Source organism: Aspergillus ochraceoroseus (genome assembly GCF_002846915.1).
Source record: "Aspergillus ochraceoroseus IBT 24754 chromosome Unknown P175scaffold_7, whole genome shotgun sequence".
Lineage (NCBI taxonomy): Eukaryota > Fungi > Ascomycota > Eurotiomycetes > Eurotiales > Aspergillaceae > Aspergillus > Aspergillus ochraceoroseus.
In genome coordinates, this window is record NW_024468482.1 from 1,609,835 (window position 1) to 1,637,493 (window position 27,659).

A 27,659-nucleotide genomic window follows, 5' to 3' on the forward strand; every position below is an offset into this window, starting at 1 on the left:
GCGAGTACTCTGTATGTATATCTGTGCTATCTGAAGAATGCGAAACAATGTCATATTGTACCGGTATTATACTATATATGAGCTCCAATCCATAGTTCCTCCATAACGACCGACATCCAGACCACACATATGTACCTCAAGACAAGTCCAGTGGAGCCTAACCTACTACATAACTACGGGAACTATACTATACTATACTATACTATACTATACTATACTATACTATACTATACTACATCCTAGCGAACAACCTGCAAATCCATAGCCTTAATCAAGTCGGAGATAATCTACCCCAGTCAGTCAGTATCTCTCCATCAACCGAACAATAGAAGGAAGGAAAAAAAAAAAAAAAAGGAGCAACAGATAAGACTTACGGTTCCCACGTAAATATCAGTATCTCCGCCCACGCTCTCAAGCTTGCTGTCGATACTATCCTGGTTGTAAAGCAGGATATCCTTCGCGCCGGGCGCAGTGTGCAGCTCCTTCAGAGACTCCTCGGAAGACTGATCGTTCCCCACGCGGTAGAGAACGAACAGGACCGCGGGTCCAGTGTTGTTGGTTGCGTCAAGCTGGGCCTTGAAGTTGGTAAGGCCGGCGCCGAATTCCACGACGTTGCTTCCGAGCTGGGTTTGGAAACGGTTAGTATATATATATATATATATATAATATGGGGAGTAACTAATTGACTTACGTCTCCGTCCGTGATGATGACTACCACAGTTGGGTTGAGAGTCTTATCCGCTGCGGCTTTGGATAGCGGATCGAGGATCTTGTTTCTGAGCGGTGCGGCGACGCTGGCGCCAGTGTTGAAGGTCATTCCCGAGATGACGTCGGACAGATCCGACTCGGAGCTGACGTTGTCGTGATTGGAGCCTTCGAAGGAGCGCACTGAGAACGAGTTATCCGGGTTCAGCGTTTTGGCGGTCTTGTATAGGCTTCGGATGGTCTCCTGGGTCGTGGGGATACGGGATGCTTCGGTGGTCATGGAGCCGCTGTCGTCTGTTACATTTGCATTTCTTAGCATATGGATCGAGATAGAGATAGAGATAGAGATAGGAACAAGTTCACCATAGAGAATAGTAAAGTCGTAGAAAGCCAACTGCGCTGCCTTGGGGATCTCCTCGTCGGGAATGTTCGACTTGGCCGCGATACCCTGGATGCTTGCAGCCGCTTGATCCGTGATCTGTTCAATTTTCTCCTCGGAGAACTGCGGGAAGCTAGCCAGGTTCTTGCTCGCAAACTCGTTCAGCTGCTTCTTGGTCTCTGCTTCAGGCGTGGGCGGTTCTTCAACGGGCTCCGGTTCGGGCTGGGGCTCCGGGGTCGCCTCGGAGGGCGTGGCTGTCGAGGCATTGCCCATGTTTCTAATGGCTGGGAGGTCACCGGCTCCAGGGAGGCTCTGCTTTATTTGTGAATGGTGGTGTTCTTCCATGCTTCCATGCCCCATTGCAGGGTTGGGTGAACGAACAAAACGCACCTTTCCAAGAAGAACGGACAGCTCTGGCACGAAATCGGCAAGAATCTGATCTGCCACCTTGCCCGCGAAGAGGGCGAGGGCGCTCTGGAGCTCCAGACGCCCGAGTCCCGTGAGGGAGCCATTGGTGAAGCCCTCGATTTCCTTGCGGTACTTCTCGTATCGGCATCCACCAAGACTGGAGCTGAGAATCAACAGGAATTGCTCCATGATGGTGTTCTCGCTGATTAGGTGCGAGACCACCTGCACGCCCACAGGGACGCGGAGGTTGAAGGTAAGCAGATTATCCATTACGATCACGGAAAAGACCCTGGTTATGGTTCAAAGTATAAGGATGGAATAGTAGGGAGGCATGCAGGTTAAACTCGACTCCTCCTACGTGCTTCCACACGGGTGGGGGGGGGGGGGGGGGAAGCTGTCTTATATACGCTGCACATTCACTCCACACACTCCTCACCGGGTTGCATTCGCAATGCGAGTTCGGCTCTGGGGCAGCAAACCTATGGCTCCGTGCTTACTGAGAGTACTCTATGGTTCAAGACAAGATCCATCCTGTTTTGCCCTAAACTAGTGCTGTTCTGCCCCCCCCCCCCCCTTTTTTCTCTCGTGTCTTATCGTTTGGTTACACGGCAGGATATGACATCCTGCGGGCATCGTTCCGCCAATGCAAAGTCTTCCCTTCCAAGCATCGTGGGTCTGAAAGGATGAATGCGGAGCTGTCACCTGCCTGCGATCTGTGGGTACATGGTCTCGACCCACGTCGTGGGACACTTGGAGAAGGTGCAGAATTGTGGCCGGCTGAAGGGCTGCATAGGAGGAACTACAGCTTGCAGGTGGGAGTTTGTGAAGACCGGGGGTAAACGAACAATGGCAGGGATTATAACCGGGAATAAGGTTCGAACGAGGCCAGGATTAGAGGAGGAAAGAAGGATCTATGGGGTCCAATTGGTACAAAAGCAACAGTGCCTAGTACTAGTAGAATACATTGCTCTATACGTCTGATACGGGTGTATACAGAGTAGTGGCTGGCTGGCTACGTCCGGAGGAGCTCCAGTATCATCAGGACATGTAAATCATTCAATTGGCTTAGAGTATTGAGCTACGCGAGGCAAACGGCTGGCTTACAAGTTGCTGCTGCTGCTCATCAATCACAGTATCATTCGACTCAGATGGAATCCCCCGCTGACCAACGCGCATGGAGTGTCCTTCCTATCAGCTACATAACGGCTAACAGCTAACGCTTACTCCTGAATCCTCGGCGTCCCCCCCCCCCCCGTTCAACTAATCCTCTTCACGTATGCCACGCCAAAGTCACCCTGTGTGCCGACTCGTGGGATATTGTCGTGGATTGCGCAGAATTGCTGGTGGGGGAGGTAGTGGAGCGCCACGCAGTTACTGTGATCAGCACACATCTTGATGCAGTCCGCTAGTTTGTGCATTGTCGCCGTTTTGAACCCGTCCCCTCCGACCCAGCGGTAGCAGTCCACTTTGTAGACATGTCCCTTGTACTTGACTTCGTGTCCGTGTGCTTCTTTACACTCTGGGACACTCAATCCCTTTTCCTCAGTACCGCCGCCGCCGCCGCCATTACCACCATTGCCGCCGCCGCCGCCTGTCACTGGAACCAAAGCAACCCAGTCACCCTTGGGCTGGAGAGAGATGGGTGCAGTAGCGATGTAACACTGATTCCCGCGTAGAGAAATACCAGTACACTGCTTATTCTTAGAGCACTGTAGCGCACAGTTCATGTCGTTGCTGCTCGGAACAAGAGTCCACTGTCCGCCAGATGTCAACCAGGCGTCACAGTGATACTCGTAGCGCACACCGCCGATGTCCTTGACAGCCCAGTCTACATAGGGACATCCATAGCCAGGGAGCGGCTCCAACCCAATAGATCCGGGCTGCTTTGACGCGCTGGGTTTCTTGTCTGAGATACAACAGTGTCCGGCGGAGAAAGACGCACTGGCACAGTTGGTGTCCGTCGCGCACAGATTGGCGCATTCTTCATACGACGATGCTGGATGTGGTTTGCATGTGGCGGGATCTGTCACGCGCGTGTTGCAACGCAGGAGGAACTCCATTCCGTGGATCGTGTGCCGGGTGTTGTCTATCTTGGAGCAGTCATCGTTCGACTGTGGTGGTTTAGGGCCGTTGATTGGCTCCAGCACGACAGAGCCGGGGCCCTTCTCGATTGACCCGACTTTCGTAGCCAGGGTGCATGTCTTCCCGTTGTGGGAGAGCATCTTGCAGGCTGGGTCGCGCGAGCATTTCTCAGCACACTCGCTCAGCGTGTTTGTAGTGCTGACGGAGCTGATGGTAGTCGCGCAGAACCCGCTATGACAATGGTAGATGTAGTCCTTGCCGCCGAAGCGCTGGATTGTGCCGTCGATGGCGGGACATCCGTACATATCATTGAAACACTGGTCCGTTGAACCCGGCTTGGTAGGACAGCTACTGGGACACTCAGGCGGGTCGCAACACTGGTCGATGATCGAGCCATCTGGTCCCACAGTGACTTCGGCGTAATCGCACTCCATGCTCTTGCTGTTCAGATGGGGGATGGCCACATTTCCACAGTTTCCGGAGCATGAGTATGTCACCACGCACTCTCCACCTCGAGGTCGAGGACGGAGAGCTCCTTTTCCGCATCGTGGAATTGCCGGCGGAGGAGGAGGAGGAGGAGGAGGAACCTTGTTCTCCTCGCATTTATGGCAGATGGGAATCTGTGCAGGTTGGTCGGCGAGTACCCCAGAGAGAAGGGGGATAAACGCCGACACGAAAACGAGATTAAGCACACGCATTGCACTCTGATATGAGGAAGAGAGTGTAGCCTTGATAGAAAAGAAAGAGAATAATCACGCAACCAGCTCTGTGGATGTAGAAGGGGTTTATCATCTATATAAACCCCCCCCCCCCTGGGTCCCCCCAATTACTACGTATCTAATCTATTTCAACTCAGTACAGCTTCCAGGCTAGTAAACATGCATTGCCTGGCTTTTCTGTTTTGTATCTACTACGTCCCCGCTGCTGCCCAAAGGATACAGTGCTCGTCTGCCTATTCGGATTCGCCGGACTGTTGCTCCAAGTTCCACCCCCGGGGCTGCCTGCTACTGGTAGTGACTGAAGAACGGCGCGACGGCGACTGAGTCACTCACAGACCCAGAACGTTCAGTGTGGCTCTCAAAGCCTTGCTAACCTTGCAAATTTGAGACCAGTCAAGGACATCTTTCTGAATAACAGAAGGACGCGCGCCATCTCTTCTCGGTGGCTTGCGGAAATCAATCTGCAGCTAACCCGCGCCAACAGCCAGTAGTGGTGCGATTATTGGTCACAAAGCACTGAAAAGTAGTTACGGGGCAGAAGGATCAAGGAAACCACCGGCATACAAGAACTGAACTCAATTGACCCATGCTTGGTCCAGCCAGCCTCGTTCTTTCAAACCTCTGCAAGCCTTAACGCTGCATTGGATTGCAGCCAGCGTGGAACGGGGTGGGGTGAATCTAGCAACCTACTCTGTCAAGTCCGTGGTGATGCATGTAAGATGGCTTTTAGGGTTAAATCAAGCGAGCATCGAACTAGGACTCCGTATACCTAGTTCGTAGTACACGTACGCAGTACGGAGAATCCCAGGATTCCACCGCTTCGATAATTTGTCATTGATTTCAGCAGGAGACGTTTTACAGAGTATGGTCTTGAATTCAGAGTTTACAGTGTAAACCTTTATGCTCCTTGGGGCTTGCTTTTGTCGACACGACCTCTGCAGCACGCGGACAGTTTACAGACAGACTGACAGACAGACTGCCTTATACTGTTTATTACGTCTCTTATACCCGAGAGCTTCAACGTCCGTCCGTATGTACCCAGAGCACTGGCCATGGTCTCTGCCCACTACCCCAAATCAAGCATCGCCTTCATCGTTGGCTCGGTTTATTCAACATCCTGCACAAGCTTAACGCATAGAGATTGTGCACCCGCCATGTCAGTTTCGCGAGAACTTGCTACTCCTGCGCCTCCTAAGTGGGACTGAAACTAGGACTGAGACACACTTCATATCGAACGAACCGGTTAGCACCGAGTAATCAGACACAGCTTTATCCGGAGAAGCCGAACAACTGATCGAATAGAGCACCTAGAGGGCTTGAGCGATACGGTATGCCTAGAATTAGACTTACCTGACGTGGCAGCAGCACTCCATGTCTCCAGCCAGCCACCTCTGCAGCGAGAAAGCCCGGTGGGTGGTTCCCTTGCCTGGGGTTGACACGGTAAACTGAGCCGATCCTCTCTTGCGTGCAATTTCTTCGTTCAAGTCAGCTGGGGATGCGGACTCTATTTTTCCATGGGGGGGGGGGGCATGAGTGATTTACTAGGGTACTTGACTTGCCGTTCATGTTATATCCATGTGAATGTCGTAGCTATCCAATAAATCCAATCCAATCTTGGTAAGGAATGAGTCTAGCAAACAGAGACAGACGGCGGATCTCGCCCTCAAGAATAGCTACAAAAAGCAGTTGGGACATCCTCCGTACATACGAGTGTTCAGCGATCTACGCGTAGGGTACATACGGGGGGGGGGGTCCTAGTTACACAAATCCAAGCCAGCGTAAGACATCCACATCCCCCCCCCCTGGCCTATACAACCAGCATCTTATAACTAGTGACCCTGACCCTGACTCTGACTCTGACTCTGACCGACTCCTGTCTTGCTCCCCCCCAGGGCCCAGCTAGGATTCCGAATAGCCCAGAACCTTTCCAGCTGCGATAATATACACTGCTCCGAGCTAGTCGTAGCTACAGTAACATAGTCGCTTCGCACAAAAAAGCTGATATACGGAGTAGTTCCATCCAGTTACTCGGTAATGAAACTGATGACAGCAACTGAGCAAGGATGCCCCGTGTATAGAAATCCTTCCAATATACGGAAATACAAACTAACCAGCCCTTGAAAAAGCAAAAAAACAAAAAGGCCTGAAATTAGGGAACGACCTAGCCCTAGCCTGTACGGAGTAAGCGCTCCAATGCTGACTGAAATTTAGGACAGCGGTAGCTACCTAGTTATATATATATATATCTATATATAGTTAGCATGAAATATGCTGATAGGAGGTACACTACGGAGTAATATCAGGGAGAACTGACCAGATACTATACTTTAAATTTTTCAGGGTTGATGGGCGAGACGCGAAATGCAGATATAGATATGTACTCAATCTACCCTGGGCCTCAGTAATAAATAATAGCACATAGGGGCACTTGTAACTGATGGCTTATCTTATATTGAGCATGACAATAGCACTCATTCAAACGGTTGGATAGTTCAAGCAGTGAGAGTGCTTTAATTCAGTAGGTGCCTGCTCTGTAATGGTTTCCTTCAATGGCCTGTGGGCGTTCCTATTAATGTTTCGTGATTGTGTTGGCTAACTCGTCGATTATATATACATACATTTAGCCAGGTCAAAAAGGGTAGTTGGAATCTGTACTTGGTCCTCCGTAGTGACCGAGGATGTCATTGTGTTGATGAAGGTTATACAATATGGATGGATGGACATTGTTCATAAGCTTGAGTAAACATGTCGCTGTCTATCATGTGTAGGCCGATCTATTGGCCTGTCTATACTACCTAAGCTATAGCAAACAACCGGGAAGAAATCCATGTGATTTACCACCAAGCAAGCCAGCATTTCGATGCAGTACCCGAAAGGTCGAATCGAATCAGTAGTTGGGACCTGGTCTAGAGCAAGGTCCACGCTGGAATGGCTGCGTTCGCGTGCAAGCACAGTTAGGTGGCTTGTTGCTGTGGAAGAGACGTGGATAGTCTCTGCTTAAGAGGAAGCAGTAGATATCTGGATGTTTTGCACCGCATCAGCGCGAGCTAACGGGGCTCCTCTAGTGTAGAACGTGGAGAACCGACTAGAGACAGAGCCGGGATCCAAGTGTGATTAGCCGTGAGTGGAAGCAGATAAAAATGGTTCTGCCGTATTTCCCAAGTGGATGTTTTATCTTCTGACTGCATGATGGTGCTCAGACGGCATACTCTCCACTTTCGAACGAGCCTGTGGTTGTGGTGGAAAGCTTGACCTAAGGGTTAATAACGACCTGTCAGGGTCTGACAGCAGTAGAAAGAAAACAGGTCTAGTTGAGAGCTGTGTCCTCCGCATCTGATCCTCCCGCGTTAGCCTTTGACCCGCACTACAGACCAAGTCCAACTCACAGTGGTGCTGCGCTGCATCCAGCTAAGTCCTCCCCTCCGCCAATGCTCTTCTGACGCCTGCAGAAGCCCTTCCCACCTCCCCACCCTCTTGCCTCGCCCCTTCAACCCCCTTCTCCACCGCAGCCAAGAACCGGCTTTCGAACACCCGGTACCGGTCCTCGCGCGTCTCATACATCTCCCCCTCCTCGTCACGCGGCTGCCCAAACAGATTCAAATAGAGGTACGGCGCTGCAGTCCGCGGAATCATCTGTGCTTGCACCTGCACAATCGGAAATGGACCCCCCGCAGCAGCAACCTCGTCACCCTCGGAGTCAGCCTCCTGAAATCCAAACCCAGCTTGTAAAAACTCTGCAAGAACAGCAAGAACCTTGACCTGTGGCCTCCCCGCCGCACCGGCCTTCCCAAACGTTGACCGATTGGTCGACGTCTTCGTCGTAGCCGAAGCCGAAGCCGAAGATATAGACGTCCACTTTGAGGAAGCTTCCGTGTGCCATCCCAACAGCGAAAGAAAACAATTCAGCGTTTTAACCCAGCCGCCCGCAGAGGAAACAACTTCCGCCCCCGCGACGTGAAGAAGCCACGAAAGGATCTCGATTGCTGAGAGCCGGATGTCGGCTGCGAGGTGGGTCATGCCTGCGCGGATGTACGGCAGGAGTTGGATGACATGGTCCTGGACGTCAGATTCGGGGAGGGAGCGGAGGAGCTTGAGGAGTTGGGTGCGGACGCCGCTGTTGGCATCTAGGATGAGCGGGAGCACGGCGGGGAGGATCATGCTCACTGGCTGGGGGAGAGGCGAGTCGACGGGGCGCGCGGTGATGGAGGTTGTGAGGTGAGCGATTGAGTCACGTCGTTGGGCGTCTGACTTGGAGGAGAGGAGGGAGAGGTGGTGCGTGAATTGGGCGTTTGCGGTCGGAGCGTTGAGTTTGAGGGATTGCTGGTTGAGAACGATTGCTGGGGGTTGGTTGGTTAGTCTGCTACGTCTCACGCGGAAGACAGCCAAATCGTACATTTGGATTTGAAACTGGTGTCTGTAAAGTTATCCGGCTTGGCTTTTGCCTTGCCCACCTTCAGCTTGGGTTTCTGGACCTGATTAGCTTTTATCTCTGCTGTAGGAAGCTCAACGCACCTGGAAGTCTTTTTGCTTCTCTTTCTTCCTTTTTTGGCTGGCCCCCATGTTGCAGGTCCGTTCCGCAGCTGGCGATTCAGGGGTAGGGTGGCTGCAGCTAAGATCTCTCTGTGACCAAAGATATTGGAATCCACAAGAGAGCAATGAAAGCCTAATTGAGAAAAGAACTCTGTTGTTGGTAGTGGAGGATGCCGAGGGTTGAAGCTATAAAATTTATGCCATCACGTGGGGTCACGTGGAGATTAGATCTTGTCGGAGATACTATTATTCCTTTGGAACCAGCCTCATACCTAAGATGATAATATAGATGCGCAAGAAATTATAGTCTATTATTCACTACCTTAAAAAACAAAGAGATGCGCACTTCTGTCCGGCCTTGGCCTCGTATGCAAATGACAAACGAGGAAAGAAAAACAGAAAACTGACGAAGGCCAGGTTCCGGGACAGACGCGATTGTATCAAGCAGAAAGCACAAAAACACACATTGGGATCAGAGATGGGACAATCCCTCCCAATAGACAGACGTTCGTATCAATCGACTCCTGTCTCCATCCATCGAGCCTAGCCGCCGCGCCCACATTACATGAAAGAGATGGGAGAAGAAGAAAGACCCGGAGACAAAATAACCGAACCGAAAATTGCATCACTCGTCAACCATTAATCAGCGCCGCACAAGCCATCCTGGCCTTCTGACGCCGGTCGTATTAGCAAACGCCTGCTTGTTCTAGAGAGAATCTCAAACCGCAGCCGCGTAGTCATCAGGTCTATAGGTCATGGCATAAAACGTCCACCACGGGAGTTGAAGGGGGGGGGGGGGGGATAAACAAGGGGGGGAGAGTAACATGGGTGGAGAGTAACATCGTCAAATAAAACAGTGTAAAAACGTAAAAGAATAAATAAGCGGAGAATGAGAAAAGGATGGAAAGACGGGAGATGAAATCCAACTACAGACTCATCGTCAACCACTCCCACTCTTGGCTGGCGCCTTGGCCGGCAGCGATACTGTGATTGGCGGGGTTGGCTGCCGCCGGGGGCATGGCCGGAGCCAATGGAACCACTTTGGATCGTCCGGTCGATGAGGTGCTAGATCGACTAGCGTCATCAGCGATATCGATATCGAAGGCCTTCTCCAGCCGACGCTGGCGTTTTGGCGCCACCTGCATAGCGCTGCGGCTGTTGGTGGCAGCAGGGGACGTAGTCGAAGGCGTGGACTTGGGCGGGGCGGCAGCAATCGGTACCACGCCCGATCCACGGCTGGACGGGCCCCCAGACATGGCGGGAGGCGATTCGGATGTCGTTCCGCTCTGTGCCCTGCTCGAGGTAGGTGTGGTTACGGGAGGGGCTTGCTGAACGGAGTTCTTGCGCGCCGACTTCTTTGAGGCGCGGGACGATCCGACCGCAAGGCTGTTGGCGCTGTTGCGGTTCCGCTTCTTGATGACATCGGTCTTGAGCGATAAAGGACGCACCACGCCGTGCAGCTTGAGGAAGAGACCACAGGCGTTGCACAGCGGTTGACCCGCGGGGTTCCGCCGCCATAGGGGAGTAGTTTGGGTGAAGCAGTTGGTACAGGTGGTTGGGCCATTGTTCTGCTCGCCGTTCTTGGAGCCGCCAGGGCTCGCGGGGCGAGACGGAGCGGCACTGTTCAACCCCGATTCGGGCGGAGTGTTGGGCGAAGTATGCGAGGTAGGGGCGGAGTTCATACTCTGGCGCAAGAGTTGGGCGGTATTTGGGGTCGAGGTGGTCCGCGCAATCTTCTGGCGCCGAGGATCCTGCTCGCGGTTGCGCACCTCGCTGACCGATGCCGCCGATCCATGCGTGCGACCCAGGCCGCCTCCCTGGCTCCATTCGCTCGGGGTCTCCATCAAGTCCGTGGAGCCGATGGTGACATGCTTGCGATGTTGTGCGGTAAATCCCGGCAGCGAGTGGAAGGAGCCGGGGAACGATGCATCCCAGTGCAAGCCGGCATTCAAATCATTGATATTGTCATCGCCAAACTCGGCAGGCATGGCCAAGCCCCCCCGAGAGAACAGCGCGCCATCGTCATCTTCAACATCGGAATCAGCACCAAAGCTGAACATGGCAGTATTGGAGCCACCAGCCGCGAAATCGCTCGGACTCAAGACTTGGGTGGGGTCGACATGTTGCGGAATGGGGTAGCCCGGGGAGGGTACCGAAGGCGACGGGTTGCTCACGTGAGCAGTCGGGTGGGACGCCTCCTGCGAGGCTCTGGGGTTGTACATATACCGTGGCTGCAAGGAGGCAGACAAGTTGGATGATCGCTGAGCGACGTAGGTGGGGACGCGGCGCTGGGTGCGAGTATCGGTGCCCATATCGAAGTACATGGAATGTTCCTCGTCGTACAGCGGCTGCGGGGTGGACGCGGTGGACTGGTACCCGGAGGGAGGCGGGGAAAAGAAGTCGGTCGAGGTGAGCGAAGAGGCCACCGGGGTGTGAGCATAAATATTAGCGAAGGCGTTGCCGGTGGTCATGGGCGACTCGCTTGGGGAGAAGGTGAACTGGGACTGGTATGCGCTCGCCGAAGGGAGAATGGGGTCGTCGCCCAGGTTGAAGGTATCCAGACTAAACGGCACGCCCGGAGAGGTGTGGCTGTTGGGGTTGGTCGTGTGAGCCTGACTATTCAGTTGGCTGTGGTGGAGGGCAAGACCGGACGAGGCGTCGAGGGTATAATCCGGCACCGCACCCGCGAGCTCGGGGTCATGGGCCAACATGGTGTTGGACACGGGCGGGACCTGGGGAGAAGACTCCGCCGGTCGCTTGCGCGAGGGAACCTGCAGGCCGAAAAACTGGCGGTCGTCAATGCTGGTCTTGCGGACTCGACGTGGCACGTAGCCAAATTCACTATTCTTGCGCTGATCCTGAGGAGGGTGCGGGAATGAAGCCGGGACAGGGGTCGACTCGAAGTGCTGGTCTTTGCGCAGCTTGATGGGGATGGCGCCCGCAATGGCGCCGGCGGCCTTGGTGGTGGGTGGGGGTGGGGACGGATGATCCGAGGGAGATTCAAAGGGAACAATGAAATCATCGAGGTTCATGGGATCAAAAATGACGTCTGACGGGTGTGTGAGGTTCGAGATGGGGTCGGACTCGGACAAACGCAACTGAGCGATACCACTGGTACCGGTGATGACACTTAAAAAAAAAAAAAAAAGCAAATATCTAGTTAGCAAATTGAAAGCTTCCCATGAATATATATATAAACGGCCAGTGATGACCTACCGGGCCTGCTCAGCGCGTTCTCTCTCTTTTCGTTTTAAACTCATGGCCATCATCCGCCAGGTCAAGTTTTCCATGCGCTCCTGGTTGGGCAATTGGGCCTTGGTCCTAGAATACAGCTTCCATATCTGAGTCGCTAACGGGTCTTTCCTTTGCATCTCATCCGGGCTGTCAACCGCCCCATGGACGGCACTGGACTTCCATTCGGGGAATAGCGAGTCCTGGAGCAAAGAATCATGGAGCTGGGCGGAATCGGGCGGACTGATGGGGGACTCCAGCGACAAGTCGTCCGAGAGCTGGGAAGAGGTAGGGAAATTGTGAGAGATGGAGCCGTTGCGCTGGAAAGCGTAGGGCTGGTGGTAGGGGATTTTGGTGACCGTGGCGGTGGTCGAGGAGGAGGAAGACAAGCGATCGGGGTCGGTGGGAAAGGTGGTCACGGTTGGCGTTCGTCGCACACGGCCAGGAGGACCTCCCCCGCGGAGAGTCAACCCAGACATGATCATGGGTTGGGGATCTTGTGGGCTTCTCTAATTGGAAGCCTCTTTTTTGGATTCTTTTTTTGGAGGAGGGGGGGATGGAAAATGGGCCAGGAGAAAAAGCACCAGAAGATGTAGATTGGAAGAGCGGGAAGAGAAAAAAAAAAAAAAAACGAGACAAGACAAGCAAGACAAGACGAGACGAGATAGGATGAAGGCAGGGACGAAGATCCAGAAGAGAAGAAGAGATGAGAGGGAAGATGGAGAGAAGAAGAATGAAGGCGAGAAAGAAAGAGAGTTTCTCTCTCGAATGATTGTATAGCAGGAAATTCCTCGCTTACCGCTGTAAACGAGCAGAACCCAAACCGGAATACGACAGATTTCTTCCTCTGCTTCAAGATGGTTGCATACCCCGGGTTTTTGGCTTGAATCTGGGCAATTCCAGAAGTTCTGGGCTCTTGCGAATCCTGTCCCTGGGATTGATGGATTCTTCTTTATACTCGATGACGATGAAGCGAATCGATTCGGGTGGTATTTCTTGTCCCTTGGGTGGTCAGTGGGGGGAAGGGAAAGAAATGAGAGGGTGGGTTTTGAATGGTGGAAAGGATGATGATGACGCCGAGACTGCAGGGGATTTTGGCTACGGCTTCATTTCATCTCCCTGGATCATTTAAATAAGAGGAAAGGAGGGGGTATGATTCTGAAGATGAGATACTACTACTCTGTAGGAATAGACAGGGACCAGAATGGAGTCTTAAATTCCCCGCCCTTCCGACTTCAAGACTCCGGATTCTTATACAGATTCTATGGACAGTCGTTGATTCGTTCGAGGTTTCTTTCTTCCCGCCGTAAGAAAGCGAAAATCGTGCTGCAGAGCACTGGCCTCGGTTCCTTGGAGACTATTATTAGTTTGGATTCACTGGATTGATTTGAGCTTGGAATGTATCCGGAGTAATATAGAATTATAGATTATAGGCAGATTCTCTGGATAGACCAGAACAAAGAAAAATACAGGTCATTGTATTACGATTACCACTAAAATAGTGGGTGGGTTCCAAACTTTCCCGGGGTTCTCGAGAACATCAAGAATTCCGATTATAACACCGTCCAAGGGTCGGTCGAAGATTCCTATTCTCTTCCGCAGAATAAGTTTTCAACTCGATATAAAGACACGGGTTGATCAGAATGATCAACAGACTTCTAGTCGAGGATAATAAACTCGAATCCAAGACTTAATATCCTGGATAAGGATATTGTGATCCAGCCACCTCGTGCTAAATTGCACGCGATTCATGCCCTTTCCAGTCCGGGATCCACTCTTGTCACACAGATGCTTGATGCAATTGCTGTTCTCTCCTGAACGGTCGCAGCGACAGCGGGAATCAACCAGGAGAGTCCGTTGTCCTAGCTCCCGATATAGGACGTAGAATTTAAGTCTGAGCGCGATCGAGTCCACGGCGGGGCGGACGACAACTATCGGACAGTCCGTCTGGTCCGGAATATGCCTGGATTTCAAAGCTCGGGAGAAATTCGGAGGTATACCAACCTAGTATTCAATAAAACGATTCCTATCTTACCCGAAAAGGTATGACCCAGTATTAACCCCTCCGTACCGTTGGTCTCGTCAGCCCGTTTCAAGCGTACGATTGCTTCCTGATGGAGGATTCTCTTCCGCTCGTCAAATCTATCTCTCTAGCTCATCCACTCGAGTTGCGGGGCCCCTGGTCAGCACAGAATCATAACTGTCAACATCCCTCCCAGCCGTCTTTTTTTTTTTTTTTAACCTCCTCACTCCCGAGAGATGGGTTCCCGACCGTGCGCCTGGCCTTTGATCCGAAGCGAAAAAAAAAAAAAAACCAGCGAAGGATAGGAAAAGAGCCTCCGCCTGTGGCAATACCCGAATCCGAACGGGACGGCGAGATTGCCAAAGCGAGACAAGGTTGACATCAGCACGCTAAGTGACTCCAGACTCTTGAAAGTCAAGATTCGAATGGATGTACAATAATCGTTATCATGAAAAGCAGGAAGGTCCAGGACCAGTTAGTTCATCCTCCATCTCCATCTCCATCTTCATCTCCAAAACGGGAGAATCCACCGGAGCACTAAGGATGCAAATACAGACAGAGTACGAAAGACGTACCGAGCAATATTATTTGCCCCACTGACAGCATATAAGTTGTAACTTGGCAAGGACTCTGTAGACTAGTCTACAGAGTCCGGTTTGAATTCTAAATAGGGTCCACTGCGCTAACAGTCGTAGTCAACATTCAATGCAGAGAGAATCGATCCTTATAGGTTTATCCCACGCGGCCGCCATCACGGAGGCTGATAAGATGATAAGGAACAAGACGGTCATAATAATGCGCTTGATTCATTGGGGTCTTGTCTGGATTTCGGCTGGTGATGTGGTCAGTACTGCATATATCCGTATACAACCCTCCAGCCAGGTTAGAGTACACCATACCTCGGGTGAATCAAGGAACTGAATCATGTACAATCCGCGTGGCAAGAAGGACCTCCTCGTCTTTCCAACCCGCCGAGTGGATCAAGTGGCGGGTCGTAGTTCTCCAATCCTCCACTAACCGTCCTCCTAGACCCAAAGAAAGTGTCCAGATGCCTCGCTGAATTTTACCTCACATTCCCGCTGCTCCAGGTAATCAAGCAGCGGGGGGCCACCTCGAACCTTGGATCAATGCCAATCGTACTTTGTTCGAGACAGTCCAGTCAACACCACATCGGGTGGTCTTGGAAACACCTGATCGAGGACCGAAACGCTGTCGTTGTCGTTGTCATTGTCGCGTGCTCTGGACTTACTGGGTTGGCTGACTTGCGACCGACAATATCCTGTTTGCACCAACCAGCATTCCAATCCTCTTGTACAAACGAGGACATGGCGTCCGGAGGGAAATCGTAAATGACGCAAGATAAGAGTTGATCTGTCGCCTTCCCACTATCCAGCCCATTAGCCTCAAACTGGATTGGCGTTGAACCCCCCCCCCCCCCCCCCTCGGCTCAGGATGTTTGTCCAGGTCACTGAGAGTTGATAACTGGGAACGTTCTTGTTGGCGCATGTTAGGATACCTGATTAGTGAGTGGGCTCGTGAAGGTACCCCAGTCTGCGTTTGCGCTCGGAGTGGATCTCATGCGGGCTGCGCCGCACAACTAGCAACCAGGGCTGGAAGAAGAAGAAGCAATCAGGTTGGAGACAAAGTAATCAGAAGGGATCAACGCTCTTTTCCACTTTGCTTGCAACCCCATCCTGTTGTAGAACTTCAATCTGCAGTCTCCTCCTTATCCCTGGTTACGTTTCATGGAATTCACATCTTGGGAGTGATCCTCCCCCACACTATTTGTGCATGCAATCAATGCCTTGCTTCCCCCCCCCCCTTATCTTTTCTTGCGTGCTTCCCCTCTTTAGGGTTGGGATTGTTTCGGCGGCTGTGGCGGAGCTTGGGGGGAAAATCCCGCAGGAGGAATATTGACCTTGGATATCAAAAATGGAATACCCGGACACCGGAGACGTCCGTAGCACTGTCCAGGTGTCCAGGCCCTGCAAAGACATGAGTGAATAGATAGCAGAATCATAGGATGAAGGGGGTCAGACGCATCCAAGTCGGCCGAGAAGGAACAAAAGGAGGGCGGTTGGTTAGGTCGGAGATAGGATCTGGAGAGCACTGTCACTCTGTCTGGATGTCCACCAGACACACTATCATATATTCCGTATGGCCTGGTAGTCTCCGCCAACAAGAGGTAAGAGACGGGGAAATACCACCAACAGCTGGAGGCTTTCTTCTAGGCGACGTGAGGGAGTATATATGGTCTAGGGTTGTACCTTCGCTCACCCCCACAATAGGGCAGGGAAGTTGACCGGGTTTTGTATCGCCAGAGGACACTACGACGGCCAGAGAAAAGGGAGATAAATAAATAAATAACAGGCTGTAGACAGTAGGACACGAATGAAACCCACACCGACCATCGGACCCCAATCCGTGATGATAGTCAAAAGTCAAGATAAACACCAAGCAGGGCCTTCATTTGCCAACCACCAACCCTTGAGATAAGAACCCAGAAGCAGCCGCACCACGTCAGACAGCACCCTTACCGCCGGCATTTGGATACACAAGATGGACCAAGGGAACTCAGCGCGATCTCAGATTCAGTTCCTCCGTGCGGGAAGAGGGGTGACTCCGCATTCTACTCCGTACCCCAGACGGATTCTATTCCCATTGCGATGGGCCAATCCTCCCGTGGATGGATGTATCTGGAGTCCTCCCAACAACCCCCAACACACCCTCTTTTACTTACATAGTTAGGTATACAGAATTCCCCCACACTCAACTGCCTTCCACTCAATCTGAAGGGTATGTATGCCGGCTGGTGCAAGTTCGACCTGATCCTGATCGCATGCCGGTCCCAGCCGCTCCACCATTGCATCTCTGGGGATCTGTAGGCAAGTGCACCAAAGATAAGCCAGGTATGTAATCCATTGCTTTTTTTTCTTTTCTTTTCTTTTTCATTGGCAGAACCACCTAATGAACAGATATGTGGCCGTTATCAACCCAAGACATTGACCCGATCTCGCCTCAAACCTACTACCTAAGCACGACGATCACATCAGAGGAGCTCTGCTTGGTTGGTCCCTCTCGCTATGCCACGGGCATATCTAATCTCTACAGAGTCCGCGCGGTGGATACAACGACCATACACGTTTGATCCCCCGGATGTGACATCTGCTATCTTACCTACTGTATCTGAGCCACGGAAACCCTACGTGACTTGTCTGATAGCTCCCGAGGTATTTATAGGCGGGCAAGACGTGGAGATTCTCAATTGATCTACCTACATAGTTAGGTAGCTATCCTCACTAATCAATCAATGTGCGAAGATAACGCGCCCAATCAGATCGGAGTTATTGCTGGCTATCACCTTGTCTGAAATCGCAGGCAACTGTGAGATATTCCAAGTCTCCGGGAATGCTCTCTTGAGATTGCCAGAATCGGAAGTATATGGGATAAGCCCGACCTTTATTACTTTGACCTTTTGAGTACTTTGGCAACGGCAAGTTATCCATACTTGTACAAACGTAGAGAGAGATTCTTATAAGATGGCTGCTTCCCTATCTTGTCCTGCATGACCATGGACGACATACATCAAGAAGCGGAACCCGACGAAGAGTACGACTTGGAGCTTCACGATGTTGGTGTCATATATGAACCGACGAGTCATTACTAGAGACAGCAATTTGCTACTTATGCCAGCAACCCCCAAGGAATAATGTACTAGCTGAAAGTGAAAGCGACTACTATCTCATGCTGATGCTAACGATATATCCCTTCTGCTTCCATTTAGAGCTAAGAACAGCAGGGGGTTCGGCGTTCTCCACCCAGCCACCGATTGATTGATGATATATACTAGGTAGTCGGCGCCGGTCAGCCGCCGACATGTACGCTGCACTCAACGGAGTAATAATCTACCAGTAGAACGGAGTAGCTAGTGGACACGAGTGGGAGATGTGGCTCATGTCTTACGATGCCAGATGATCAGGTACATACTTAATACGCCATCCGCCGAAACGAAACCCTAAGCAAGTCAACCCGGTTTCACTATTCGGATCCCGTGTCATGGCACGATTCGACCCAGAGCCATTCCTGCTCTACGGACTAAGAGGAAAAGTCATCGTCCTAACCGGTAGGTAGGGTTTCCTGCATATTTCCACCATATCCGCCGGGATTACTGGAAGCCTGACAACGAGCTGAGACAGGGGGCGCCAATGGAATCGGAGCGGCCACGGTAGATCTGCTCTACGAGAACGGCGCCCTGGTGGTCTTTGGGGATCTGGATGCCGATGCAGGAAAGAAGGTAGAAGCCAGGTATCCGGAGCGCGTGCAGTTCGTCTCTACCGACGTGTCGATTTACTCGTCGCTTCTCAATCTTTTCCACGCGGCGTACGCCAAGTATCACAGGGTCGATCACGCATTTTCCATCGCGGGCGTATCGGAGCAGAGCAGCTGGTTTCATCCAAGTCTGGACCTCAACAGCCTTGAAAATGTATATATATCCCTATATGTTTATGGATTAAGGGAGTGCGCATTCCGGAATAAGTCGAGTTGACAACAGTCCCAGGTACCCGAGCCCATTGTGCTGAAAGTAGACCTGCTCGGCCCCATCTACTTTTCGCGGATTGCAGCGGGTTTCCTACGACAGCGAACCTCTACAGATGGGAACGAGGGCGGCACAGCGGAAAAAAAGTCGTTAGTGCTGGTGAGTTCTGTTGCAGGGTTCATGGAATCACCGGGGCTCCCGATATATTGCGCGGCCAAACACGGGGTCCTGGGCTTGATGCGTTCCCTGCGCTGCTCCCTCCCCCAAACCCACGGGATCAGCGTGAGTGCGGTCTGTCCGTGGATGTCGGCCACGTCCATGGTGGATGACATCGAGGGACCCTGGCAGAGAGCAGGGCTCCCCGTCAACCAGCCGGCGGAAGTGGCCCAGATTATCGTCGGACTTGCGGCCCTGGGCGACGAAGGCAACGGGAAATCCATCTACGTAGAAGGCGGGAGAGGCTGGGATATAGAAACCGGATTGGAGCAGACCCGGAATCAGTGGATGGGCCAAAAGCAGAGTGAGGCATGGCTGGAGGGAGAGAAGTTTTTACGATCTCATCCAGCGTCGGCGGCATACTGGTTAGGACAGAATGGGATCCAGGGGTCAACGGCAGAGGAAAAGAGCGATCAGGGCTAGATTTACCATCATCACTTCCAACTAGGATCCGATCCGATCAGACAAACCGTTTGAAGATCATATAGAAGCCGTAGACTCCCGCAGCCAGGAATGGGCGGAGCAAAGGCTCCACCGCCGCATTACAGTCGTAGGAGGCCCTCAGAATCACCCAGCGCTCGATCGTGGCGCGTGGCGCCCCGGGGCTAAAGTACATGCATTGCATCATGTTGTAAGTCAGCGACTGGGCCCTGTCTGCTCGCCGGAACATCTCCTTCTCATAGAGGGCAACCCCATCCAGTTGACGGCGGACCCCCCCGCGCGCATTAGCAACGATCACGTCCGCCAACCTTTTCGCATCATCCAGCGCGATATTGACCCCCTCCCCCGCAAACGGCGTCATGAGATGGGCTGCATCTCCTACGAGAGTCACTCCCCGGCGATGCGGCCATCGAAACCCCAATGGAAGCATGTAAAAGGCACTAGTTCTGATCGTCCCCTCTGTATGTCGAACCAGGTCAAGTAGTTCCGGCGTCCAGCCAGGGTGTTCAGCGCAAATCTCATCGCGGCTCGGCTGCTGCTGCTGCTGCTGCTGCTGCTGCTGCTGGTTTCTCTTCTCTCTCGCCCAGGCGGCATTAGCCCTGCGTGACCAAACCGAGACATGGATACTTCCATCGCCCATCTGCTGTCCAATAATCGATTGACCCCCCGAAAAGGCAAACAACGACCCACGACCGACGAGCCGATCACTGTCCGGCGCGGCCTCTCTGGCGTTGGGAATGGTCAAATCGTACCCGGCAATACCAGAGTACGTCGGCTCCGTGGGCGTCAGGCTCGCTCGCACTCTGCTCCAGGCACCGTCGGCCCCGACAACAAGATCGAATCCGCGCTGAACGGCTCCTCCGCCTTCAAAGCAGAGACTCCCGTCCTGGTGATCGATCTGCCGCAGGCGGTGATTCCAGCAGATGCTCTCGGCCGGAATCGAGCGCAGCAACAGCAGGCGCAGCTCAAGCCGGTCCACCTCGGGGTTTGCAGCGAGGAGCCTCGGAAGCTGGAAATAAGGCCGGGCGCTTTTGTCGCAGATTGTCAGCGCTGATCCCTCGAAGCGCGCCACTTGGAGGAATTCCTCGTAGAGCCCCGCGGCTTTGATGGCTGCGATGCCGGTCTTGGGATGCAGATCGAGAGTGCCGCCTTGGTTTCGGTGGTCTAGCGACGGCTCGGCTTCGAAAACTGTGAAGGCGATGTTGTTCACGTAACACATCCGGGCTAGTAGACAGCCTGCAGGGCCGGCTCCGATGATAGCCACGCGGAGCGACATGGTCGTGTCGTTTGCGGACTGCGTCACGATGGAAACTGTGAGTGATTACGAGGAGAAGGTTTCCTGGGCTGTCGAGGCTGCCACAAAGATTATACAGATATATATATATATGCGGCTTCAAACCGGTGGCCCCAACGCTGATCAGGAGATTCATGTACTTTTAGTAGCAACTAATCCGCTAAGACTATGGGGTATGTATAAGTGGGGTAAATATTCTGTGAACCAATCCAATAGAATACTGCATCAGCTAGAAATGGCTGTCTTGACACCTTTGTAGCTCAGCGGTAAAGTTCGACATATTCCTGTGGAGCCAACCGGGCAGTACGTATACTGATAAACGTCAAATCCTAATGGCGATGATGAATTCCGGTATAGAATGGGAATTACGTATGTTGAAGTGTGGAAATAGTTGGATTGTAGGCTTCCAGAAGGGTTCCAACATATACTACTATCCATGCCATCCATCAGTTCCCGGGACAAGGGTTGCGTGATTTCTACATGAATTCTCAATGACCTATCTACTACTATTAGGTCAATCCTCATAGGGATTCTTTCCGCAGAGTCTTCTGGCCTAGATCATCTAATGCCTTCCTCAAACGAGCCTCCTGCTCACTCAACGTCGAAAGGAGCAGCTCAATTGGCCTAGCCACCGGGATCAATTCCGGACCTTCACTCAACCCTGCGTCAAGGCCAGTTGCAGCTCCGGAGATTTGATCAGCGTCGGTATATCCCAAGTACGACGCGAGATATCGCCGTGTGCACCGGCTGACGCGGGTGATGAGATGCAAAGCGAGTTGCGCTTTCAGGCCGACCTCCAGTGCGGGAATAGACGGCGGCAAAAGAGACGCCCCAAGGGTGGGATCGGAGTAATGGGTTACAGAGCTTAGGGTAATTTGCTCTAGTCGCTGCTGCAGAGCGTCCACAAACTCAATATAGAGCACCAGCAATTGGATGTAGCAAGAAATCAGGGCCAGCGCGGTCGAAGGTCTTGAAGAACCCGAAGACGGCGATTCCACGCCGTGCGTGTAAAGGCTGTGGATGATAATGATCAGGGTTTGAGAGGAATTGATTATCTGGTTGGTCCGGCTTTCTCCCGCGGGGCCGTCGTTCACACAAGAGGTGGAGGAAGAGGAAGAGGAGGAGGAGGAGGAGGAGGAGGAGTAACATCCCTGGTAGAGGTTGAGGTGGAGTTGAAAGAGACTACTCATGCAATCATCGAGGGTTTTAATCCCGGCATTCACTCCGGTTCCGTTTGATTCAGGGTTATGTACCGGTAGCTGTTTGGGTTGCATTTCCATGCCCATTCCTGCACAGGTATGCCCCGAGGGTTCGGGGAGGAACTCATAGTCGTTCGGCAGACTGGTGGACCACTCATGGGGCAGGGGGAATAGCTGGAGCTGCTCCTCACCTAGGGCAGCGTCTACCAGGCCTGTTGGAAAACTGGGATTCGTGTCTCCTGCCTGATGAAAGGGCTGCGCGGCCGAGGTCGACGGCAGCTGGGGTGGGAGGAGGGCTGGCGCAAGGTCTGAGCCGGTGGTCTCCACGTCTCTGGTCAGCGGCGGGGGGAGGAGACCTGTGTTCAACCACGAGGCCGACTGAGGAATCGGCCGTAGATCGGTTTCATCTGAAAGCTGGTTCCCGGTTGAATGCTGTCGAGATCGGCCCTTCAGTTGCGTCGAACCGTTCTCTGCAACGTGGCCAGAATGCTGACGACCGGTTTTAGAATTGGGATTTGGTCTACTGGAAGGAGCACTGTAGACGCACGTTGCACCCACGCGCTGGCATCGGACACAAGACCCATAGCCGTTCGGAGCCCTTGTGCATCGGACCTTATGGCCATGGCACCGATCGCATGCCTGCCGTTCCATTCGCTTGGATAGATCAGGGAGATGGGGGTAGGGACATCAGACTATCAGTTGGCATTCATAATAGTTCACGCTTGAGCCATGAATCAGGGCCCGGGAAATGCACATCGGGGCTCTATAAGAGAAACGAACTTGAACAAGAATTCTCCTCTTCAACCAGCACAACCTAGTGCTTACAATTTTGATCATGGTGGCAGCGAGCACTTGATCGAAACAAAATGACCAATTACCTGCATACCTCTCCCTTGATGATTGTTGGTAGTAGAGACTCAGAGAACCATGACAAACGGCCCGTTATCACAGCTGTAGGGGATAGGAGATCGCTGCCCTGCTCTGTCTGAAGCGTCACTAATAGGAAGAACCAATGGAAACCAACCTGCAGCTCTTATGGCTGACTAGATCCGTTCGATTGAAATCGGGGGACGTGAATCCCTTCCATGTGGTGGGCTTCAATTCTGGCCCCATGCATACGGTATGCTGAAGACTACCGAATAGAACATATATTAACCAGCATATGATGCTTTCATCATACGACTATGATATGGGGGGGGGGGGGGAGTACGGAGTATACGAGGAAGCGTTCCATAGAGACGCTCTCGACGGTATAGTTTCAGCTTTGGCCCATAGGGGGGTTTCTGGGGCTGTCATTCAGTATCTCGATTCCAAGATGTGCAGAGAATTACTACATCCAGCAATTGGCGTGTTGGTGATAATGCGTCCAGACTGTATTCTTCGTTGGACTCAGAGTATCTGAATCGTAGTGAATGAACTTGCCCAATTGTTAGAGAGTTGGGCTATGCGCCCAGCAGTTAATGAACAGGGGGCAGCGGGTCTGATGAGCACAATTGCGCACATAAACCTGAAACTAACTTTCGAATGTCATATTCTGGCGAAGATGTGTCTAGGCTGCTTGTTCAAAGTCAAAAGAACGAAGAAGGATCGGTAACCCTACTACGTGCTGGCGTGGGATTTGTCCGGGGAACCAAGGGCTAAACCATAGTCTCCTTCATTACACTAAAAGTCAGGACAAAGAACTGCCAGATTATAGAAGTACAAAGCACCGGAGTAGATGAATTTCAACAAGCTACTTATTTCGAAGTAATGCTCAAAGATATGGCTGATATAAGGACTGACGGAAGGGCTGGGTTGTCCAGGCAAGGGGAGTACAAGATTAAGAGATGAGATATATGTAAGACGAAGATGAAATCCAAACAAGCTTCTTCCAATGAGACTAAAAGGATCATCATATCATGGGCTGGTTGGCTCGAATTGCATGACGTATATCTGTCTGTTCAGGCAGCTGCGACACCTGTCAGACCAGTCTTTGGCGTCTCGTATTGTCTACGATTAGTTGAAGGATGAATCTATTTATATACCAGGATTACGGTTGAATAGTATACCATAGTAACTATACATGATAACTGCTAGGGAACTATAGTGAATAGAATCGTTCTACAGGAGCCAATCCGATCTTATCAACTAGGGCAAGAACGTAAAGTCTATATACAAGACCAACATTCAGAACATCACCCTTAGCCAGGTATTATTGACCTGTAGGAAGGATTCGATACGTTGTTCAGAACGACAGGAGTGAGCCCTGAAATCTGCCGTGATTGGGGTTCGTTCCAGGACTTGACGCCGGCTGCCTTATAGAGAGAGGAGTTGAAATACCAAGCGATATTCCCCATAAGCCTCATGAAACCATTTCATGAAATAGATAAAACAAAGAAGCAAGCTGTTTACCATGTCGACCCAACTCCCCGACACGCCTGCTTGTGCGGAATATGATCCCACAGTCAACCCCGGCAGCTATGGCTACCGTCCGAGCCTAGCCTGGGGGATCACATTTACAGTGCTGTTTTCGTTAATAGCAGCGGCCCAGCTCTTCCACATGCTACGGACCCGGGCTTTCTGGACCTTCTTCTTCATTGTTGGGGCTATTCTGGAGATCATCGGTTGGGTCGGGAGGACCGTTAGCTACCATTGCCCGTACTCGCGGCCGTGTTTTCTCATGCAGACCGCGACTCTCATCATGGGTATGGCTCTCCCAACCGACAGGACGAACACATGAACACAACAACTCCCTGGGTGCTCACCATTCATACATAGGCGGGCTAACGTGCGCAACACATCTCGAAACAGGACCCTCCTGGACCCAGGCCGGCATTTACGTCACGCTGTGGGTTCTGATTCAGAATATCGGTCGACATGTCTCCCCCTTCCCCCCGAAAACCTACCTGTTCGTCTGTTTCTGCATCGATGTGATCTGCCTCACCACTCAAGCAACGGGTGGTGGGCTGGCCGGGAGCGCATATACTGAGGGGAAGTCAACGCAGCCGGGCACCATCACAATGGTTGTAGGGATCATCGCGCAGTTGGCCGCAGCGGTCGTCTTCTCATTACTTCTTGGGTTCGTTCTATACCGGGGCTCTCACGAGCTTCGCGTGAACCGGCCCCTCTTCTACGTCGCGGCCGCTACCGTTTTCGCGACATCAATGATGATCATGCGTAACGTGTACCGGTCAATTGAACTTACCGAGGGGTGGCGAGGGTACCTCATTACTCATGAGAAATATGTGCTCGCCTTGGATGGGCTGCCGATGGTCTTGTCGATGGGTATTTTTGTCTTCTTCAACCCAGGAGCTCAGTTTGGGCTACAGGCGGGGAGGAGGGAGAGGGACGAGCAGGAGGAGCTTGAGCTTTCGCAACAGGAGGGGGAGAGGCCGAGGAAGCATAAGCTGGAGCGCTATTTCCAGCTGTGATGATGATGGACGAACGGGATATTGAGGGGGGGGGATTTTGTATGGCGCACTACAGTCTAGATTTCGTCAACACCACACCTGATAGGGAAAACATAGGCAATACATGCACTGCGCGTATGATATCCGGGTCCTTTAAGCAAGCCACTGAGTTAGTTTCATGTGCCAAAGATCGTCTGACGCACTGGGCCCGTTCCACGGCGGATCTCACCTTACATGAGTCTGCTATCTACAAGTACTAAGAAAGCCCCGGAAAAGACTGGTTTATGTATGACTCGCCCCCCAACTATGAAACAACCCGCAAATATGCCTACTGTGCTATTTGATGACTTTGAGCCTCGGCGAGTAATTTCTCTATCCCTCCGCGTCGCTTGTTTACCACTACCAACAGTCCCGCGACGAGGACATTCGCCCCGGCAAAAGCAATCATAACAGCAAAACCACTATTGTATCCCCTGCCATAAATGCGACGAATGAAGTCTTGGTCGGTAGTGCTCAGACCGCTCCCTGGTTGGTCCCAGGATGCCCGATCTTGCATTACCTCCTCGGCGGTTAGCGACGAGGGGAGTTCTGCTGAAAGACGAGCACTGAGCATGGCCGTGTTGATAGCTAGTCCAACGCAGCCCCCTAGCGCACGTAGCATATTCATAGAACCTGTGGCGGCCGCTTGATTGGATGGTTTTTGTGTGAGCACTGTATTCAAGGGAAAGACATCATAACCTGTTAAAAGAGAGACTGCACTCACCGGTATCACGCGGGTGGAATATTATCTTGAGAGCGAAATACTGCGCCGTGGAGGTGATTCCAAGGCCAGCTCCCATAATCACTTGGAACCCGTACTGCGCATCAGAGACGCTTGGATTGATAGACAAACAGCTCAGGCAGGCAGTGGCCGCCAGTATGAAAATATTGCCCAACCCCAGGACGAACATTGTCCATTGCGGTCGTTTCCCGAGCACAAATCCCGCGATCAATGAGAATAGCGGGAGACACAGTGTCATAGCGAGGAGGAGCACCCCGGCTCTAGCAGCACTAAGGCCATTGACGGCCTGGAAGCGTTGTGGGAGAATAATGATCGCCGTGTAAAAGGCAAACCCTGCTAGAAAAATGTTTCTTGACCGGTGAGAAAGCGCGTCCGTCCATCACCGAGGGACTGGATACTCACAGTAATAAGAGGGCTTGCAGGGAATCCCGAAGGAACACAATGGGGAATATTGGTTCTCTCGCTGCGTGCTTCCTATGCAGCCAGGCTTCATACACAAGAAAAGTGATGAGAGCGACAATGCCACCGGTCAAGGTTCCAATAATCACACTGCTGTGCCAGGAATATTGAGATCCGCCTTCCTCTAGGGCAAACAGCAACGGGACGAGCCAGCAGACGGAGAGAATCGCCCCCGGGATATCGAAGTTTGCCATCCTTTTTTCACTGCCCTGGCTGTCTCGCGGCGCTGGCATTGCAAAACCAAGAATCAAGATTGAAATTGCGGATAATGGAATACTAGAAGAGATTTCTGTCAGTAGCCGTGGTACGTCCCGTTTAAAATATTGTGAGGTATACGTACTTGAGGTAGAAGATCCATCTCCAGGTTGTATGGTCCACGATCAAGCCGCCAGACAGCGGCCCCAGCAGGTTGGATAGGGCAAATACGGAACTGATAATACCGGAGTAAAACCCCGACTTCTCAAGAGAGATCAGCTGTAGGATGGCGATGAATACCAGACAGTACAGACCGGAGGCGCCGATTCCTTGAAATGCCCGAAAGACAATCCTACTCGAGTCAGAGCACTATGCAAGGCGACGATGGCCAACAGACAGAGGCCTACAGTTGCTGCATGGACTGAGAAACGCTGCACGCAATTGAAAAGACAAGGAAAATGGCATTCGAAAGGAGGATGAGGTGCTTTAAGCCCACAATATCACTCAGCTTCGCTAGAATAAGGACAAACGCTAGAACTGATAGTGAGAAGACAAGCCCACACCGGTGACTTGGAGATGACTCCTACCATTGTATGTGAGAAGATAGGATGTTATCACCCAACCGGACTCACTACTGCCATGGAGACTATGGGATATTGAGAAGAGTGCAGTAGAAATGATGGTGCTGTCAAGGGCAGCAAGGAACAGCGAGATCCATAGCCTAGGGTTACGGGAAATCATTCAGTTAACGGCCATAAACGTTACAGGACCATGCTACCAACCCGCACACAATGATATTAATGCGAAGAGAGCTGAGTTTCTGGTCTTGATCCGCGAGGGGTGTCTCCTCTGAAGTGCTCATGCTTGCGCCGGGGCAGAGAAAACAATGCAATAGCTTCGCCAGCCAACAGGAATGAACAGTCCACCGTCAGCCATGACGGCTTAATTTCAATCATTCCCCAGTCGTGCCCAGGTGCGATGGCTCCGACTCGTATCGCCGCCGGAGTCGGAGGCGGCTGGTAAAGGGGATTTTACAAGCAGCCACCACTCGTCCCTCGTCCTGTCACTGCA

At 52.2% G+C, this 27,659-nt stretch overlaps 11 protein-coding genes across 11 annotated transcripts; 3 read left to right on the plus strand and 8 right to left on the minus strand.

The window, feature by feature from the left end:
- Positions 1-104: 104 nt before the first annotated feature.
- P175DRAFT_0503775 (uncharacterized protein) lies at positions 105-1,846 on the minus strand. Its single transcript, XM_040897704.1, has 5 exons — positions 1,475-1,846; positions 1,069-1,396; positions 692-999; positions 375-623; positions 105-287 (listed from the first exon to the last, which is right to left on the minus strand). Exons 1-5 carry the CDS (start codon positions 1,760-1,762, stop codon positions 240-242), a joined length of 1,221 nt encoding a protein of 406 aa, XP_040750342.1. The 5' UTR covers positions 1,763-1,846; the 3' UTR covers positions 105-239.
- Positions 1,847-2,611: 765 nt separating this feature from the next.
- P175DRAFT_0340767 (uncharacterized protein) lies at positions 2,612-4,329 on the minus strand. The gene has a single exon (XM_040892880.1). It carries the CDS (start codon positions 4,270-4,272, stop codon positions 2,749-2,751), a length of 1,524 nt encoding a protein of 507 aa, XP_040750343.1. The 5' UTR covers positions 4,273-4,329; the 3' UTR covers positions 2,612-2,748.
- A 197-nt stretch (positions 4,330-4,526) lies between these two features.
- Positions 4,527-7,481, minus strand: P175DRAFT_0534732 (uncharacterized protein; the record flags this gene model as incomplete). The annotated part of the gene is made up of 4 exons (XM_040900163.1): positions 4,527-4,575; positions 4,627-4,760; positions 7,132-7,286; positions 7,346-7,481. 4 exons carry the CDS (start codon positions 7,479-7,481, stop codon positions 4,527-4,529), a joined length of 474 nt encoding a protein of 157 aa, XP_040750344.1.
- Positions 7,482-7,701: 220 nt separating this feature from the next.
- P175DRAFT_0442804 (IPI1/TEX10 family protein) lies at positions 7,702-8,853 on the minus strand (the record flags this gene model as incomplete). Its single annotated transcript, XM_040894136.1, has 3 exons — positions 7,702-8,630; positions 8,687-8,759; positions 8,806-8,853. 3 exons carry the CDS (start codon positions 8,851-8,853, stop codon positions 7,702-7,704), a joined length of 1,050 nt encoding a protein of 349 aa, XP_040750345.1.
- Positions 8,854-9,599: 746 nt separating this feature from the next.
- P175DRAFT_0340932 (uncharacterized protein) lies at positions 9,600-12,872 on the minus strand. Its single transcript, XM_040892881.1, has 2 exons — positions 12,040-12,872; positions 9,600-11,952 (listed from the first exon to the last, which is right to left on the minus strand). Exons 1-2 carry the CDS (start codon positions 12,537-12,539, stop codon positions 9,750-9,752), a joined length of 2,703 nt encoding a protein of 900 aa, XP_040750346.1. The 5' UTR covers positions 12,540-12,872; the 3' UTR covers positions 9,600-9,749.
- A 5,261-nt stretch (positions 12,873-18,133) lies between these two features.
- Positions 18,134-19,253, plus strand: P175DRAFT_0534736 (putative 3-hydroxyacyl-CoA dehydrogenase; the record flags this gene model as incomplete). Its single annotated transcript, XM_040900164.1, has 3 exons — positions 18,134-18,200; positions 18,274-18,560; positions 18,636-19,253. 3 exons carry the CDS (start codon positions 18,134-18,136, stop codon positions 19,251-19,253), a joined length of 972 nt encoding a protein of 323 aa, XP_040750347.1.
- A 37-nt stretch (positions 19,254-19,290) lies between these two features.
- On the minus strand, positions 19,291-20,547 carry P175DRAFT_0442373 (FAD-dependent oxidoreductase; the record flags this gene model as incomplete). The annotated part of the gene is made up of 1 exon (XM_040894121.1): positions 19,291-20,547. One exon carries the CDS (start codon positions 20,545-20,547, stop codon positions 19,291-19,293), a length of 1,257 nt encoding a protein of 418 aa, XP_040750348.1.
- Positions 20,548-20,836: 289 nt separating this feature from the next.
- Positions 20,837-22,601, minus strand: P175DRAFT_0551250 (uncharacterized protein; the record flags this gene model as incomplete). Its single annotated transcript, XM_040900443.1, has 3 exons — positions 20,837-22,299; positions 22,323-22,456; positions 22,590-22,601. 3 exons carry the CDS (start codon positions 22,599-22,601, stop codon positions 21,087-21,089), a joined length of 1,359 nt encoding a protein of 452 aa, XP_040750349.1. The 3' UTR covers positions 20,837-21,086.
- A 29-nt stretch (positions 22,602-22,630) lies between these two features.
- Positions 22,631-23,358, plus strand: P175DRAFT_0534740 (uncharacterized protein; the record flags this gene model as incomplete). The annotated part of the gene is made up of 4 exons (XM_040900165.1): positions 22,631-22,717; positions 22,768-22,884; positions 23,021-23,114; positions 23,174-23,358. The coding sequence occupies 4 exons, from the start codon at positions 22,631-22,633 to the stop codon at positions 23,356-23,358; spliced, it is 483 nt and encodes a 160-aa protein (XP_040750350.1).
- Positions 23,359-24,156: 798 nt separating this feature from the next.
- P175DRAFT_0443198 (RTA1 domain-containing protein) lies at positions 24,157-25,174 on the plus strand (the record flags this gene model as incomplete). The annotated part of the gene is made up of 2 exons (XM_040894168.1): positions 24,157-24,448; positions 24,555-25,174. 2 exons carry the CDS (start codon positions 24,157-24,159, stop codon positions 25,172-25,174), a joined length of 912 nt encoding a protein of 303 aa, XP_040750351.1.
- A 307-nt stretch (positions 25,175-25,481) lies between these two features.
- On the minus strand, positions 25,482-27,329 carry P175DRAFT_0442716 (putative MFS multidrug transporter; the record flags this gene model as incomplete). Its single annotated transcript, XM_040894131.1, has 6 exons — positions 25,482-25,837; positions 25,917-26,284; positions 26,337-26,669; positions 26,734-26,940; positions 26,996-27,119; positions 27,176-27,329. 6 exons carry the CDS (start codon positions 27,327-27,329, stop codon positions 25,482-25,484), a joined length of 1,542 nt encoding a protein of 513 aa, XP_040750352.1.
- Positions 27,330-27,659: the final 330 nt, after the last annotated feature.

Coding starts and splice junctions, on each gene's coding strand:
- P175DRAFT_0503775 (XM_040897704.1), bottom strand. CDS start 1,762: ATGGATAATCTGCTTACCTTCAACCTCCGCGTCCCTGTGGGCGTGCAG. Junction 1,000..1,068: donor CGACTTTACTATTCTCTATG/GTGAACTTGTTC, acceptor CAAATGTAACAG/ACGACAGCGGCTCCATGACC. Junction 624..691: donor TCATCATCACGGACGGAGAC/GTAAGTCAATTA, acceptor TTCCAAACCCAG/CTCGGAAGCAACGTCGTGGA.
- P175DRAFT_0340767 (XM_040892880.1), bottom strand. CDS start 4,272: ATGCGTGTGCTTAATCTCGTTTTCGTGTCGGCGTTTATCCCCCTTCTC.
- P175DRAFT_0340932 (XM_040892881.1), bottom strand. CDS start 12,539: ATGATCATGTCTGGGTTGACTCTCCGCGGGGGAGGTCCTCCTGGCCGT. Junction 11,953..12,039: donor GAACGCGCTGAGCAGGCCCG/GTAGGTCATCAC, acceptor TTTTTTTTTAAG/TGTCATCACCGGTACCAGTG.